The sequence below is a fragment of the Apus apus genome, chromosome 2 (genome assembly GCF_020740795.1).
Source record: "Apus apus isolate bApuApu2 chromosome 2, bApuApu2.pri.cur, whole genome shotgun sequence".
Taxonomy (NCBI): Eukaryota; Metazoa; Chordata; class Aves; order Apodiformes; family Apodidae; genus Apus; species Apus apus.
This window is the reverse complement of record NC_067283.1, coordinates 96,243,706-96,255,360: the sequence shown is the minus strand read 5'-3', so window position 1 is coordinate 96,255,360 and position 11,655 is coordinate 96,243,706. Positions and strand designations below refer to the sequence as shown.

Below are 11,655 nucleotides of genomic sequence, written 5' to 3'. Positions count from 1 at the left end.
TACTGCGGCTGTAGGTTTAAAATGCTCTTGCTGTTTGTAAAAGGGCTTCTGCAGAAGCGATATTAGGTAAAAGTAGAAGCAGCAGCATGATCGTGGGAAGTCACAAGAATCATTGGTCACAGAACTCTACAATACAGAGAATATCTACAAAGGACCTAGTCAGCAAGAACCATGTCAATATGAATAAATGCCACAAATACGTAAATAGCTTTTTTAGCTTTATTAATTCTTAAAAAAATATACAGGACCCGAACACATAAAAATGGCTCAAAAACCCACTCTAACACAATTGTAATACTGACTGAAGGAAGGACCCCACAGTAAACAGTAACAGTAGCAAATGAAAAGGCTAAAAAATGAGACTGTGTTGCAACTTGTAGTTAAAGATTTAAAAGAAAATTGCACAGTTGTTTATAGTTACGAAAGACATAATTAAAAAAAGTCAAGTTGCTCTTCTTAATATTACTGACATGTCAGAATTGGAGGATAAATGTTCCCTGTGTAACCAGTCAAGGAATATTACTATGATCCATGATGCAACTGAATTATGATTATCGTGTTTGTGACAAAAAATGAAGAGCATAATTTTTTCCAGAAACTTGAAGAGATTAATGGAGCAACCACAAGATAACTCCTTACTTAGTCTTGTTCTAATTATTTTATTTTTAAATCACAGAATTAAAGTGGCTGAAATAATTTAGTTCTAATCTGAACTACATATGAAGTATTATCAAACCAGTCCAACAGATTAAATCTGCCTCTGCATCAAGACTTACTCTGTCAAGAACAATATTCTTGTCTCATGCTAGCCTAAGTGACAGAATCAAACACAGGCCCATTAAGTCTGTACTGCAGCCACTGATTTAAGCACTTTTAAGAAAAGGAAAAAAACACAAAACTTTTTATTAACACCTTAATGCTGTTTTTTAATATAGTATCAATTACCAAGCTTAAAAAAGGAAATTGTTCCTAGTAATTCTGAGGCATAAAGTGCCCATTTTCTCTCTTCTGATTTATATCATTGTTCTGTTTTTACAGCTTACTGTTGACAGAGTGAGGTAATTCAACTACAATTTTTCCAATGTTTTTTCCCATGTACATGTAATCTACAGCACGGAACACAGACTCCAGGCCAGTGAACTTGCCCTCTGGAGACATGTCTCCGAAGTCCACCTCACAAACCAAGTCTCCTCTTTCATACATCTCGAGCAAGTGCTTCAGAGCCATTTTGTATTCGGAAAGGTAATGGTTCAAGAAGAAACCCCGGATGCTGGCAGACTTCTTCAATAGTTTTGCTGGCAGTAACTCTGCTTTAATGGGCTGGAGGCCAGTAGGGTTTTGGTAGCCAGTGATAAACCCAATAACTATCAGGCGCCCTTTGGTAGCCAAGGAGTTCAGAGCCAAGTCAAACATCTTTCCCCCAACAGATTCATACACAACATCCACACCTTCGGGGTAGTCCTTCCTAAGAACAGATTCAACATTTTCAGTTTTATAGTTGATCGTACGGTCACAGCCAATGGATTTCAGAAAACCACCCTTTTCATCACTGGAGCAGGTTCCAATCACGTGGCATTTTGCCTTCTTTGCAAGCTGCACAGCAAACTGGCCTGTTCCTCCAGCCGCTGCTGTCACCAGAACTTTCTTGCCTTCAGACAGCTCTCCCAGCTCTTTCAAACTGATGTATGCAGTAGCACCACTTACCATTAAAGTAAGAAACTCGGGTTTCACAGAGGGTAGAGGAACTGCATGTTTGGCAGGCACAACTGTGTATTCAGCAAAGGAACCTGCTTTCACGTAGGCCACAGCTTGACCCACTGTATAATCAGCACTAGCAGTGAGCCCTAACGCTACCACATCCCCAACACCTTCAAAACCTATATCAAACGGGGGTTTAACTGATGCGTCATATCGACCAGCTGAGTAGTTTATATCGGATGCATTAATGCCGACAAATCTAGAAGAAAACAAAAATGTATTAAAAAGATTTACTCCTTATCAAGTCTTTGTCACATGAGAAACCTTTAATTTAAATTTGTGGGATTAGTATGAGACTTTTTTTCTGATTATTGGTATAATGCATACACTCCACAGACTATTTCCATCAGACTTCTGTAGTTTACATTCTGTTACTCTAGAATTAAAGATGAATTCGTTAAAAGAAAAAAAAAAAAAAGGAAAAAACCAAAAGCCAACTTTTCTCTTCCTCAGGTCCTTTTGACCAAACAAAGCAAACTAAAAATAATTCTGTATAAGAGTAAAAGATGAAAATTAATTGACCACTTTATACAAGATGTGAAAACACTGAAGAATAAAACGTGCAAAGCGGTAAATATGTGGATTCTGGCAAGAAATTTACATTTTTGAATATAATAATACTGTTAATGACTAACGATCATATTAACTATCGATGTCACTTGCAAGGTCATGTTACTGTAGGCAAGTACCTTTTAATTGATGGAGTCACTACAGCAAATTTGCCTTTTGATGTAGCTAATGTCAACGTTAAAATATTTTTCTTTATAGAAATTACTTGCAACACATCAAAACAACCTTGCACAGAAGGACTAAAATTATAAGACTGAATATCAAGTCCTACTGACCTCTAACAGGTGAAAATGGATGCTAATTTATTTTTTTAAGAAAAAGTTAATAAGAGACATTATCACAACTTGATTAAGCACTAAGGGATAATGCCTAAAAGAAAGTTATTATCTTGCTTAACACGAATAATATTTTAGTTACACCTTAAAAAAATCCAACAACATAAGAGTATCTCTACAAAGGCACAGTGAGTGAGACTGGAAAAGATTCTGTTAACTGGAAAATGTCAAAAAGAAACACATGCAACAGAAAAGTCCAGGACTGTTACTACACATAGAAGTGACGATTTGAATGGTGTACCTGGTGCCATGCAAAAGCTGCAGAAGTATGCAAACAGGGCTCTTTCAATTGTTGCAGTTAGCAATAGGCTCAAATCATATGTGTGTGTAGTTTTAAACTGCTTGCACACAGAGCAAGGAGAATAAAAACAGCTTTAGTCATTTGATTTCTTTCATTCTTTACAGCATGGGGAGCCTGAAACTTTCAACAACGTAATGCGATATATATAAAAAGACATCCAAGCATAAACATATAGATGTATAAAATAGGTGAAAATGACCGTTGCTCTTTTTAATTCTGCCTTTAATTCGTTGCTCAGCCGCAATAAAAAAATGCTCATGTTTTGTTCCTATATACAAAAATTCCTCTATTACCCTGCCTTAAGGTAACTCCCATGCAGTACAACTAAAAGATGTACAAAAATTGGTAACAGAGCAGCAGCTTCCGAGGCAAGCCGTGTCCCTCGGGTGCCAGGGAGAAGGGCTCGGAGCACCGAGGCGAGACGTGCCGGCGCTGCACTAGCTTCCTCCCGCTGTTACACCCCAGTTTGCGTGGAAGGGAGCTGAGGGTGAGAGGCCGGCGGGGAGCCGTGGCTCGCTCCCTCCTCGCTTTCATCCCTTCGCCCAACCGGGGGCTCTGGCTATCTGTCAGGCCAGGACCCAGGCGCTGACTCTGTCCCCGCAGCAGCCCCCGGGCCCAGCTCGATAGGCAGGTCCCTGTTCCCCGCTGGGCTGCGTCTCCCTCCCCACGCTGCCGGCGCACATCTGCTTTCGCAGGGTGCGGAGCAGCCGTGTCCTTGGCTGGGGCAGTGCACCGTCGAAAAGGCCGGGCACAGCCGCGGTAACAGTAACAAGCTCTCCCCCCCCTTGGAAGTTTCCCCTTCTCAGCGCTGCAGGGCAGCGGGGATAGCACAAAGGCAAGTGAATAACCCTCTGAGGACAAAAACTTTGCGTGAGGGGAAGAGGCAAGTCGTGCGGTGGGCCAGACGCCTGCCGAACAGGACTCCAGCGCACGCACCGTTGCTTTTGTTTTTGAGCCGGAAAAGATGCAAATCCTTCCCCGCCCGGGCTGCACCGCAACTTGTGCGTACAGTCACGGTGGCCAAAGGACGCAAGTTGGTGCTGCCCGGCCGCCCACCCCCGCGCCGGGCAAGGTGCGGCGATCTCGGCGGCGCGGGGGCGACCGGGCGCCGGGCAGGGGATGCGGGGCGGCAGGGGGTCCGGCTGCCCCGCATCCCCTGTCCTGCGCCCGATCGCCGCAGCCCCGCCCGCCTACGGAGCCGTGCGGTGGGAGAAGGAGCGGCGAGTCCCCCGCTCGGCCCTGCCCGCCGCTGCCCCTCTGCCGCGCTGGCAGGGGCTAGGGCGGACAAAGACGTGTGCGCTGCCCCGCTGGGCGGGGGGCTCGTCCCCGCCGCCTTCTGCACACACAGACACGCGTGCACCCTCCCGTTCTCCGCGGGGCTGCTGAGCCACGGGAAATGCTTCTCCCTGGGCTCTTGGGCTCATCATTATTAATCAATACAGCCTGCCGTCCAGCCCTCCCCCCCTATTTTTTTATTTTTTTTACACTCCCTTTTTATTGTGTGCAAATTCAAAACTCCTGTTCACATCGTAAGGAATATTTTATATTTTTTTTAAACTGTTTAGTCTCTTAGATTTCTTCCACATTAAAACGTTCATATGCAGCGTCTATTAAATTAAAACATATTGTCTAATTTGCCTTGTCATTCCAGTTGACAGAAGAGAGGTGACAGGATGCACCCGCAGTTTCTTAGATTATTTTTCTTTTAAAAGTAGGAATAAGTACGACTTACAAGTTGAAGACCATTTTACTAACTTCTGAGACTAAGAAAAGGAGAGCGAAGAAGTAACAACTATTTGGGGTGCTGATGGGTTTTAAGACCCCTTCCAGACCTTCTGTATTGTCATTTTACTTTCTTATTTAATACTTGCTATTTAATTTAGCAGTTTCTAATCGAGGCTTTCTCCCTCAGTGTTTCAAGACGTAAACATGAAGGGAAAAAAACCCCAAACAAAAAACAACTAGAGAGTGGCTTTTCCCAAAATAATAACGCCCATTGAGTCACCGTCTTATTTATACTCCACAGTGTTGAACCCCCTCGGATTGTTTATTACAGAAAACAGGAGGACACCACCGAGGGGAGGAAATGCTACTTTTCCTACCACAACAAAGCCTGAAACACTGAAAACCAGCACTGCAGCCTCAAACACAGACAAAACAAAGTCATCCAAACCAGTACTATGCAAAAAAAACGACACTAGACCAAACACTCAGCAGGAATAGTCCTTCACTTTTCCAACTGTGATCCATTAGTCCCTTCGTTCAAAAACTTTCTTAACCCCTCTCACTCGCTTTTCTGTAAACTTTGTCCCCATCTTCCAGGCCAACAGTAAATCCCTACAAGTAGTCTGGAAATGAAATGTGTCACTTCCTCAAGAAAATCTCAAAAATCTCCCAACAACTTTAAGAAGGACCAAAGCTCCATAGCCTTTGGGTCCTTCTCCTGCAATAAAATGGAGGAACCGTGCCCCCTCCACTCCAAAACAGGACTAACAAAGCTTAAATGGCTCTGCTAAGGATTTTTTATTCACCTTTTCCCCTTCTCTTCTCCTACACAGAATCAAAGTTAAATAAATAAAAAATGCTTTAAATAATGTTTTGAAGAATTTCTGAATAAATGATTTATTTATTTATTAATATGTAGAAACAAGGGTTGTGGGATTAGTTCTCTAAGGAAGAAAGAGGGAAAGAAAGTTCCCCCTAACTGCATCTTATTTTTAAATACCTATCCATACAGGAACTCAGCATATTGTGATTTCCCATTTCCCTAAATCCAAAACCAGATTATATTGTGGTGGATGAGGATTATTTTGCATGAAAAGCTCAAAGCAATTAATACTATTAATGGGCATGACTGGGATGAAAATGAACAAATCCACAAATGTACTCCTGGAACTCAAGTCCTTTATTGCTTTGTTTCTACCTTCTACAAAATGTATAGTTCCGTTCAGAGCTTGTGTTTTGTTTTGTTTTTTTATTAAAAAAAACTAAATAGAGACAGCAACTCATCCTCTGGGGATGGGAAAACGCTTCCCCAGCATGACAAGAGGGGGAAACATTCAGAACCTGCTCCCTGCTGCAGCCTGTATATAGAGAATGTTTTTCAGTAACATGATCCCATGTCTTTTGTGATGTTCCCCTGAAAATAATAAGAAATAGAGAGGAAATGCCACAAATAATACAAAATGTATGAACTCTAAATCTAGACTTCATCACTCACCTCTCCCTCCCTTCCATCCCCACTTGTGCGTGTGTCTCTACAGAAACGGGTGTAACAGGCTGATGTGTTAAAACCCGTAATTGCCTGCCTGAATCCGTGGACCAGCTCCTGCCTTCAGCCTAGTTCGAGCTCTGCACCTCAGCTCTTTTACCATGAGGTGTGCACGTCCCCCTAGAACTCAGGGGGACAAACAGCAAAGAGAAAGAGGAAGGGTTACAATGGAAGCTGTATAAAAACGGAATAAATGTTTTAAATTCACAGGAAGGATGGGGAGAGAATGAGAAAGATTCCAAGTGTGGGGAATAGTGTGTGGGGCGGGTGATATTTGAGAAGCGAGGATGTCACTCTGCCTTGCATTACCCAAGTAGGGACTTGCTACTTGTATCTCAAGTCTTTCGACCCCTTCCACAAGAAGGAATTTAAACTCTGGCCAGATGGCTGTTTCATGCCATTACTGTTTCATGGGCATTAGTGGATGCAACAACACAATGTTTTAGACTTTGAGGTTTGGAGGGAATTTTGGTCTGAGAAATCCTAGTGGGAGATGTCAGCATCAGGATTAAAGGGCCACCGAAGCTTTCTTGTCAGCTCCTGGAAGAGTCCCTGTTCTTTCTTCCTGCATTTATTTACTACACATTTATGTGTTACATAAGGACACACGCTAGAGATTACGCATATACACACACAATACAGGTATAACACACTGCCTTAACAGAACTTCCAGCACTGTTCTCAAGCCAACTTAGGGCTTCTTAACATTTTTCAGCTCCAACTAAGAGCACGGCAAACTGTGCGTTACTATTTCCTTGCTTGACAAGAACCTGAGAGTGCTGCTCTCTTCCGCGTTAGCCACGCAGTCTGCTCCGAAGTTCCCTGAGTTTCAGCTTCCCCTCGTGGGTAGAGAAAACTCGGAACTTTAACAGGCTTACTTTTAGCTTAAGGAACAACAGCGTCTAGTAAGGAACCACTACGAACAAACAGGCTTATAGAGACAACTGGGTAAAGGCACGTTTTGTCCTCAAGGTCTTCATTTCGTGGCGAGCTGGTCACCGCGCCGGACGCGCAGTCGTAGAGCTGGCCCTGGATTTACGGCGCATTATGTTAAGCAAAATGTCACCTCTTTCACTCTCCGCCCGACCTGACTCCACTCTAAAAGTCGACAACAACCCCGAGCTCGCGTCCTGCCGAACCAGGCCGCGGCCGGCCGGGCCGGGGCGGGCCGAGGACGGGCGGCCGCCCTGCCCCCTCCCCCCCGCCCGCTTTCGGGGCGCGGAGGCGGGGGTGGTGCCGCGGCGGCCAAGGCTGGCAGGGCGGCGAGCCCGGGCCTCTGCCGCCCTGGTGAGTCACGGCTGGCTGAGGGTTAGCGGCGGGCAGGCCGCACCGGGGTGGGGGTGGGGAAAAGGGCACGGGGGGGAGCCAGCGCGGGGCCGCACGGAGGAGAGGGCTGGCGCGGGGGTTCCACGCACATCTGGGATGTCGGGGACACGCGGCTCCAGGTTGATGTCCCCAGAGAGGTGCGTGAGTACGACAGGGATACACTCACGCCCCGGGGACTACGTGCGTGTACCGAGCCCAAGCGGCGACCTGGGAGGGACTCTCAAGGGCTTCCCGGCGTCTCCCTCCCTCCTCGGCGCTCACTGAGCACAAAACTTGCCGCTTCCCCGCTTTGGCACTGGGCCCCGGAGGTGTTTCTCTTGCTCGGGGCAGGCGCACGCCAGGAGCTGCGCGTATCCCCCGCACACACCCCCGCCGAAGAAAGGGCGGCGGAGGAGGAATTCTCACCCCCGCGCACGTGGATGGGGCGACCAGTCTGTAGCACCAGCCGTTCAAAACAACAACAATAATAATAAAATTAAATTAACAGTCGCCAGATGGCAGCTGGTACAGCTTCGGAGCCGGTCTCCAAAGTGAGGGAGCAGGCCACAGGGTGCGAGGAGCCGGAAGGGGCCGCCGCGGGGCCGGGGGGGTGGAGGGGGCCGCTCACCTGTTCCTGACAAGGAGGTCTCCGTCTCCCGGGAGAGGCACGGGCGAGTCCTGCCGCAGGGTAACCGCTTCCCTGAAGTTTTGGCTCAGCTTAGTCACCACCAGCTTCTTCATGGAGCTGGGGATGGACGAGCCCTGGAAATCCAGAAAGTGGCGGGAGTAGGACATGTCCAGGATGGGCCGCGGCTGGCTGCCGCCGAAGTAGGACCAGGCGGGACCCGCTGCCGCGCACGACGGCGGCTTCTGCCGCCGCCACCAGCACGACGCTGCCCGGGAGCTCAGCCAAGCGCCGCTTTTTGCGCTCAAACTCATGCCCTGCCTCGGTCCTCCTCTCCTTCCCCACCTCGGGAGAGCTCCAGCTCGGGATTCTCCAGGCAGCTCTGGCAAAACCCACCGTCACCGAGTCGGCAGGAGAAACTCTCCCCCCCCCCCCCCCCCCGCAGCTATTTGTGTTATGTAAATAAAGCCCCGTGCAGCAAGCTGTAGCCTGCCTCCGACCTCCCCGACCGGCTAGCCCCTCCACCACGCGGAAACGCCGCCGGAGAAGCAGCGGCAAGATGGGTCCCTTGCGAGCCGGTCGTCTTCTGCCGCCGCTAGCGCGGGGGAGCGCGGCTGGCCCGCTCCCGCGGCCGTCCGTCCCGCCCGAGCCGCCTCAGCACACAGCCCGGCCCCGCCTGCCCCCGCCGGAGCGCGGCCAGCGGGCTCCTGCTCCGCCACTCGGGCAGAGCTACGCCAGGCTGGCTTTTCTCCTAAAGGTGGTGGCTTTTAATTTGCACGTTGCCCCTGACTAAGGGATTTTTAAAAACCGAAAAGAAACGCTTCGGATCCCCCACCCCTCCCCCCCGCCCCGGCCCGTTCTGTAGTTTACCAAAAAAAAAAAAAAAGTTATCTATTAAAAAAAAAAAATTAAACGAGGAAGAAAGCACGATAAATTATCAGGTCGATAAGGTTAGAGAAGTGGGGAGAAGTTGCAGCTAATCTCCTAGTGTTGTCATTAGCCGCCGCCGCGGAGCCGCTGCCCGCGGGCTGAGGCTCCGCCCCTTCCGTGCGAAACGTTCACTTCCTCGCAAGGTGCTACGAATCAACCCCGAGCCGTTAGCCGGGGCGCGCGCGGGGGCCGGGGCGGGCGGGAGCGCGCGGCGGCGGCGGCGGTTGCGGCCGTTGGGGCGGCGGAGGGAGGCGCGGGGGCTGGAGGCGCGGGGCGTGCGGGGCGTGCGGGGGCTGGAAACAGCCGAAGCGCTTCCTGCCGTCCGGAGGGGTGGTTGGGGTGGTCTTGGTTGGGCGGCAGCCCTCCCCTCGGCTGCCTCTGCGAGGGAGGGAAAGGTTAAGGCTGCTGTCAGCTTGGTTGGGTTGCGGGGCTTCCCCCTTGCTCCCTACTACAGTCAGAAAATAACTTTTTTTTTTTTTTTAATAATTAAAAAATCATGTTTCGCTGTAGAGTAGTATGTTTGGGTGAGGGAACCTGCGCAGGAAATCGGCTGGGTCAGGGGACTAAAGCAAATGTTGTGATCGAGCCGCCAATCCCAACTTGGTACAACTGCGGGGAGGGAGGTAATGTAATAGAGATGTTGCACCGATGTCGGGGGAGCTCACGTGTAATTCCTAGAATTAACTCCGTCCTACCAGTATAAACAGCTCGTTGCTTAATTGTGCGTTTTTAATAATGAAAAAAACAAAAACAAAAGCCAAACAAAAATCTCAATAAATTCCCTTCCGGCCAAAAGAGAGCAAAAATGCAGTTTAGAGTGTTTTCCTTTAGGAATCAGCTGGATGGTTTTTATTTGCTTTCTTGACTTAAAAAAGAAAGGGAAGAACCCTTCTGTTCTTGCAGTTAACATTATATAAATCCCCAGACACATACTGTGCAAAATCTATTAGCAGCATGTTTCATATGCTGCAGTTCTTGCTCTGCAATCTGTTGGTATTTTAAAGTAAGGATGAACTGTAATCTCTCACAAATCATTTTTAATCCAATGCCGGTTAGAGGTGTGCCACAGCGAGGTACCATCTCCTGCTTTTTTATTATTATTATTTATTTTAAGTTTGGTGGAACAAGACCTCTGCTGAAGTTAAATCAGCACATGCGTCTTTGCACAGCACTTCAGCAAGTGGATTATTATAACAACCCCCTCAACGCGTGTCTCACATGAGGAATCTTTTATGCCACGCTGTATTAAGACTTCTTTTTTTGTCATATTGTTTAGCTCTGGGAAAGGGGAAAAAAAAATGAAAACAAAGCAATTAAAAAGATTGACAGGTATGGGTTTGTGTGAGACCTATTTGTAATTGTCAGGGTGACGTGGGCAAGAGGAGGAGGAGTAACAAACTGAAGCAGGAAAAGCAGCTCGATGTGTCTGTCTATCAGTTGAGACTGTCTGAGAGCCCTGGGATCCGAATGTGTGTTATATTTCAGTGAAAAGAGAAGAGAGGGAGAGTGGATCTCTTTCTCTCCCAGGAGTTTAGGGGGGGGGACAGTTCACGTTAATCTCTCCCACTCAGTGAATGTCTTTTCTTCCTCCCCCCCCCTCCCTCTTTGCACACACTCTCCGGGGTTTTTCTTGGTTTTGGCAATTTTTTGTGTGTGTTGTTTGTTGTTTTTTTTTTCCTTTTTCTTTTTTTTTTTTTTCTTCTGTTGCAGATCAAGATCAGCAAAAAAAAATAATCCATGATAAAAACCCGTGTTTGCATTACATTTAGTATCAGAAGAAGCTTCGATTTGTGGAGGAAAAAAAAGGGAGAGCAAGAGAGAAAAGTAGTCCTCTCCGGTGGTGACACTGTTTGATCTGTGACTGTTTGGAAGGTGGAGGAGTGACTGACATTTCCCATCCGGTGTATATGTATGTATGGGGGCTTTACTCCTTTTTATTAATTGCTTTCTTGGTCTTAGACTAAGTGCTGGGAGGAGAAGGAGAGACTGGATCGACCTCGTTTTTTGCACAATGAACAAACTATTATCAACGCAATAAAAAAAAACCAAACAAACAAAAAAAACCCCAACAACAACAGCAACAACAACACACAAATCCACGAGCCTGAAACAAGCCAGTCAGCAAGCGAGCGAGAAAGTTGCGCTTTGAGACTCTTTGATCTCGGAGAAAGCCTGAGAGGGGGGGAGTGACTGAATTTACCGTCTCATCGCCGCCGCTTGCTCGGTTCTCCACCGCCAAGAAGAAGACGACGAAGAAGTGATTAAGGAAAGGAGGGGGAGAAGGGGAGAGAGGAAAAGGAGGGAGAGGAAAAAAAAAAAAAGGAACGAAAGAAAGATAATGGATTTGGGCTACAGATTGAACTGATCAAATCTTATTTATTTTGCACATCTCCGCTGGCATCTTCCCTGCTGCTGCTGCTGCCGAGAGGACTGAAGAGCTTTGTCTTATAAGGAACTTAAAAGAGAGAGAAAGCGAGAGAGTGTGTGTGTGAGAGAGAGAGAGAGAGGGAGGAAAATTAACCTTGTAAATGAAAACATTTCCTAAGCAAGTTTTTGGAGT

General features: G+C 47.3%; 1 protein-coding gene and 1 long non-coding RNA gene across 2 annotated transcripts; both read right to left on the bottom strand.

The window, feature by feature from the left end:
* Window positions 1-205: 205 nt before the first annotated feature.
* On the bottom strand, window positions 206-8,990 carry PTGR3 (prostaglandin reductase 3). Its single transcript, XM_051610936.1, has 2 exons — window positions 8,169-8,990; window positions 206-1,957 (listed from the first exon to the last, which is right to left on the bottom strand). Exons 1-2 carry the CDS (start codon window positions 8,477-8,479, stop codon window positions 1,033-1,035), a joined length of 1,236 nt encoding a protein of 411 aa, XP_051466896.1. The 5' UTR covers window positions 8,480-8,990; the 3' UTR covers window positions 206-1,032.
* On the bottom strand, window positions 5,852-8,158 carry LOC127381114 (uncharacterized). The gene is made up of 2 exons (XR_007888655.1): window positions 6,185-8,158; window positions 5,852-6,103 (listed from the first exon to the last, which is right to left on the bottom strand). It is a non-coding gene; the product is annotated as an uncharacterized LOC127381114 (long non-coding RNA).
* Window positions 8,991-11,655: the final 2,665 nt, after the last annotated feature.

What these genes read in the sequence shown, in the direction of transcription:
- PTGR3 (XM_051610936.1), bottom strand. Translation starts at nt 8,479, where the DNA reads ATGAGTTTGAGCGCAAAAAGCGGCGCTTGGCTGAGCTCCCGGGCAGCG. An exon ending in GACCTCCTTGTCAGGAACAG is followed by an intron (nt 1,958 to 8,168) that starts GTGAGCGGCCCC and finishes GTTTTCTTCTAG; the next exon opens with ATTTGTCGGCATTAATGCAT.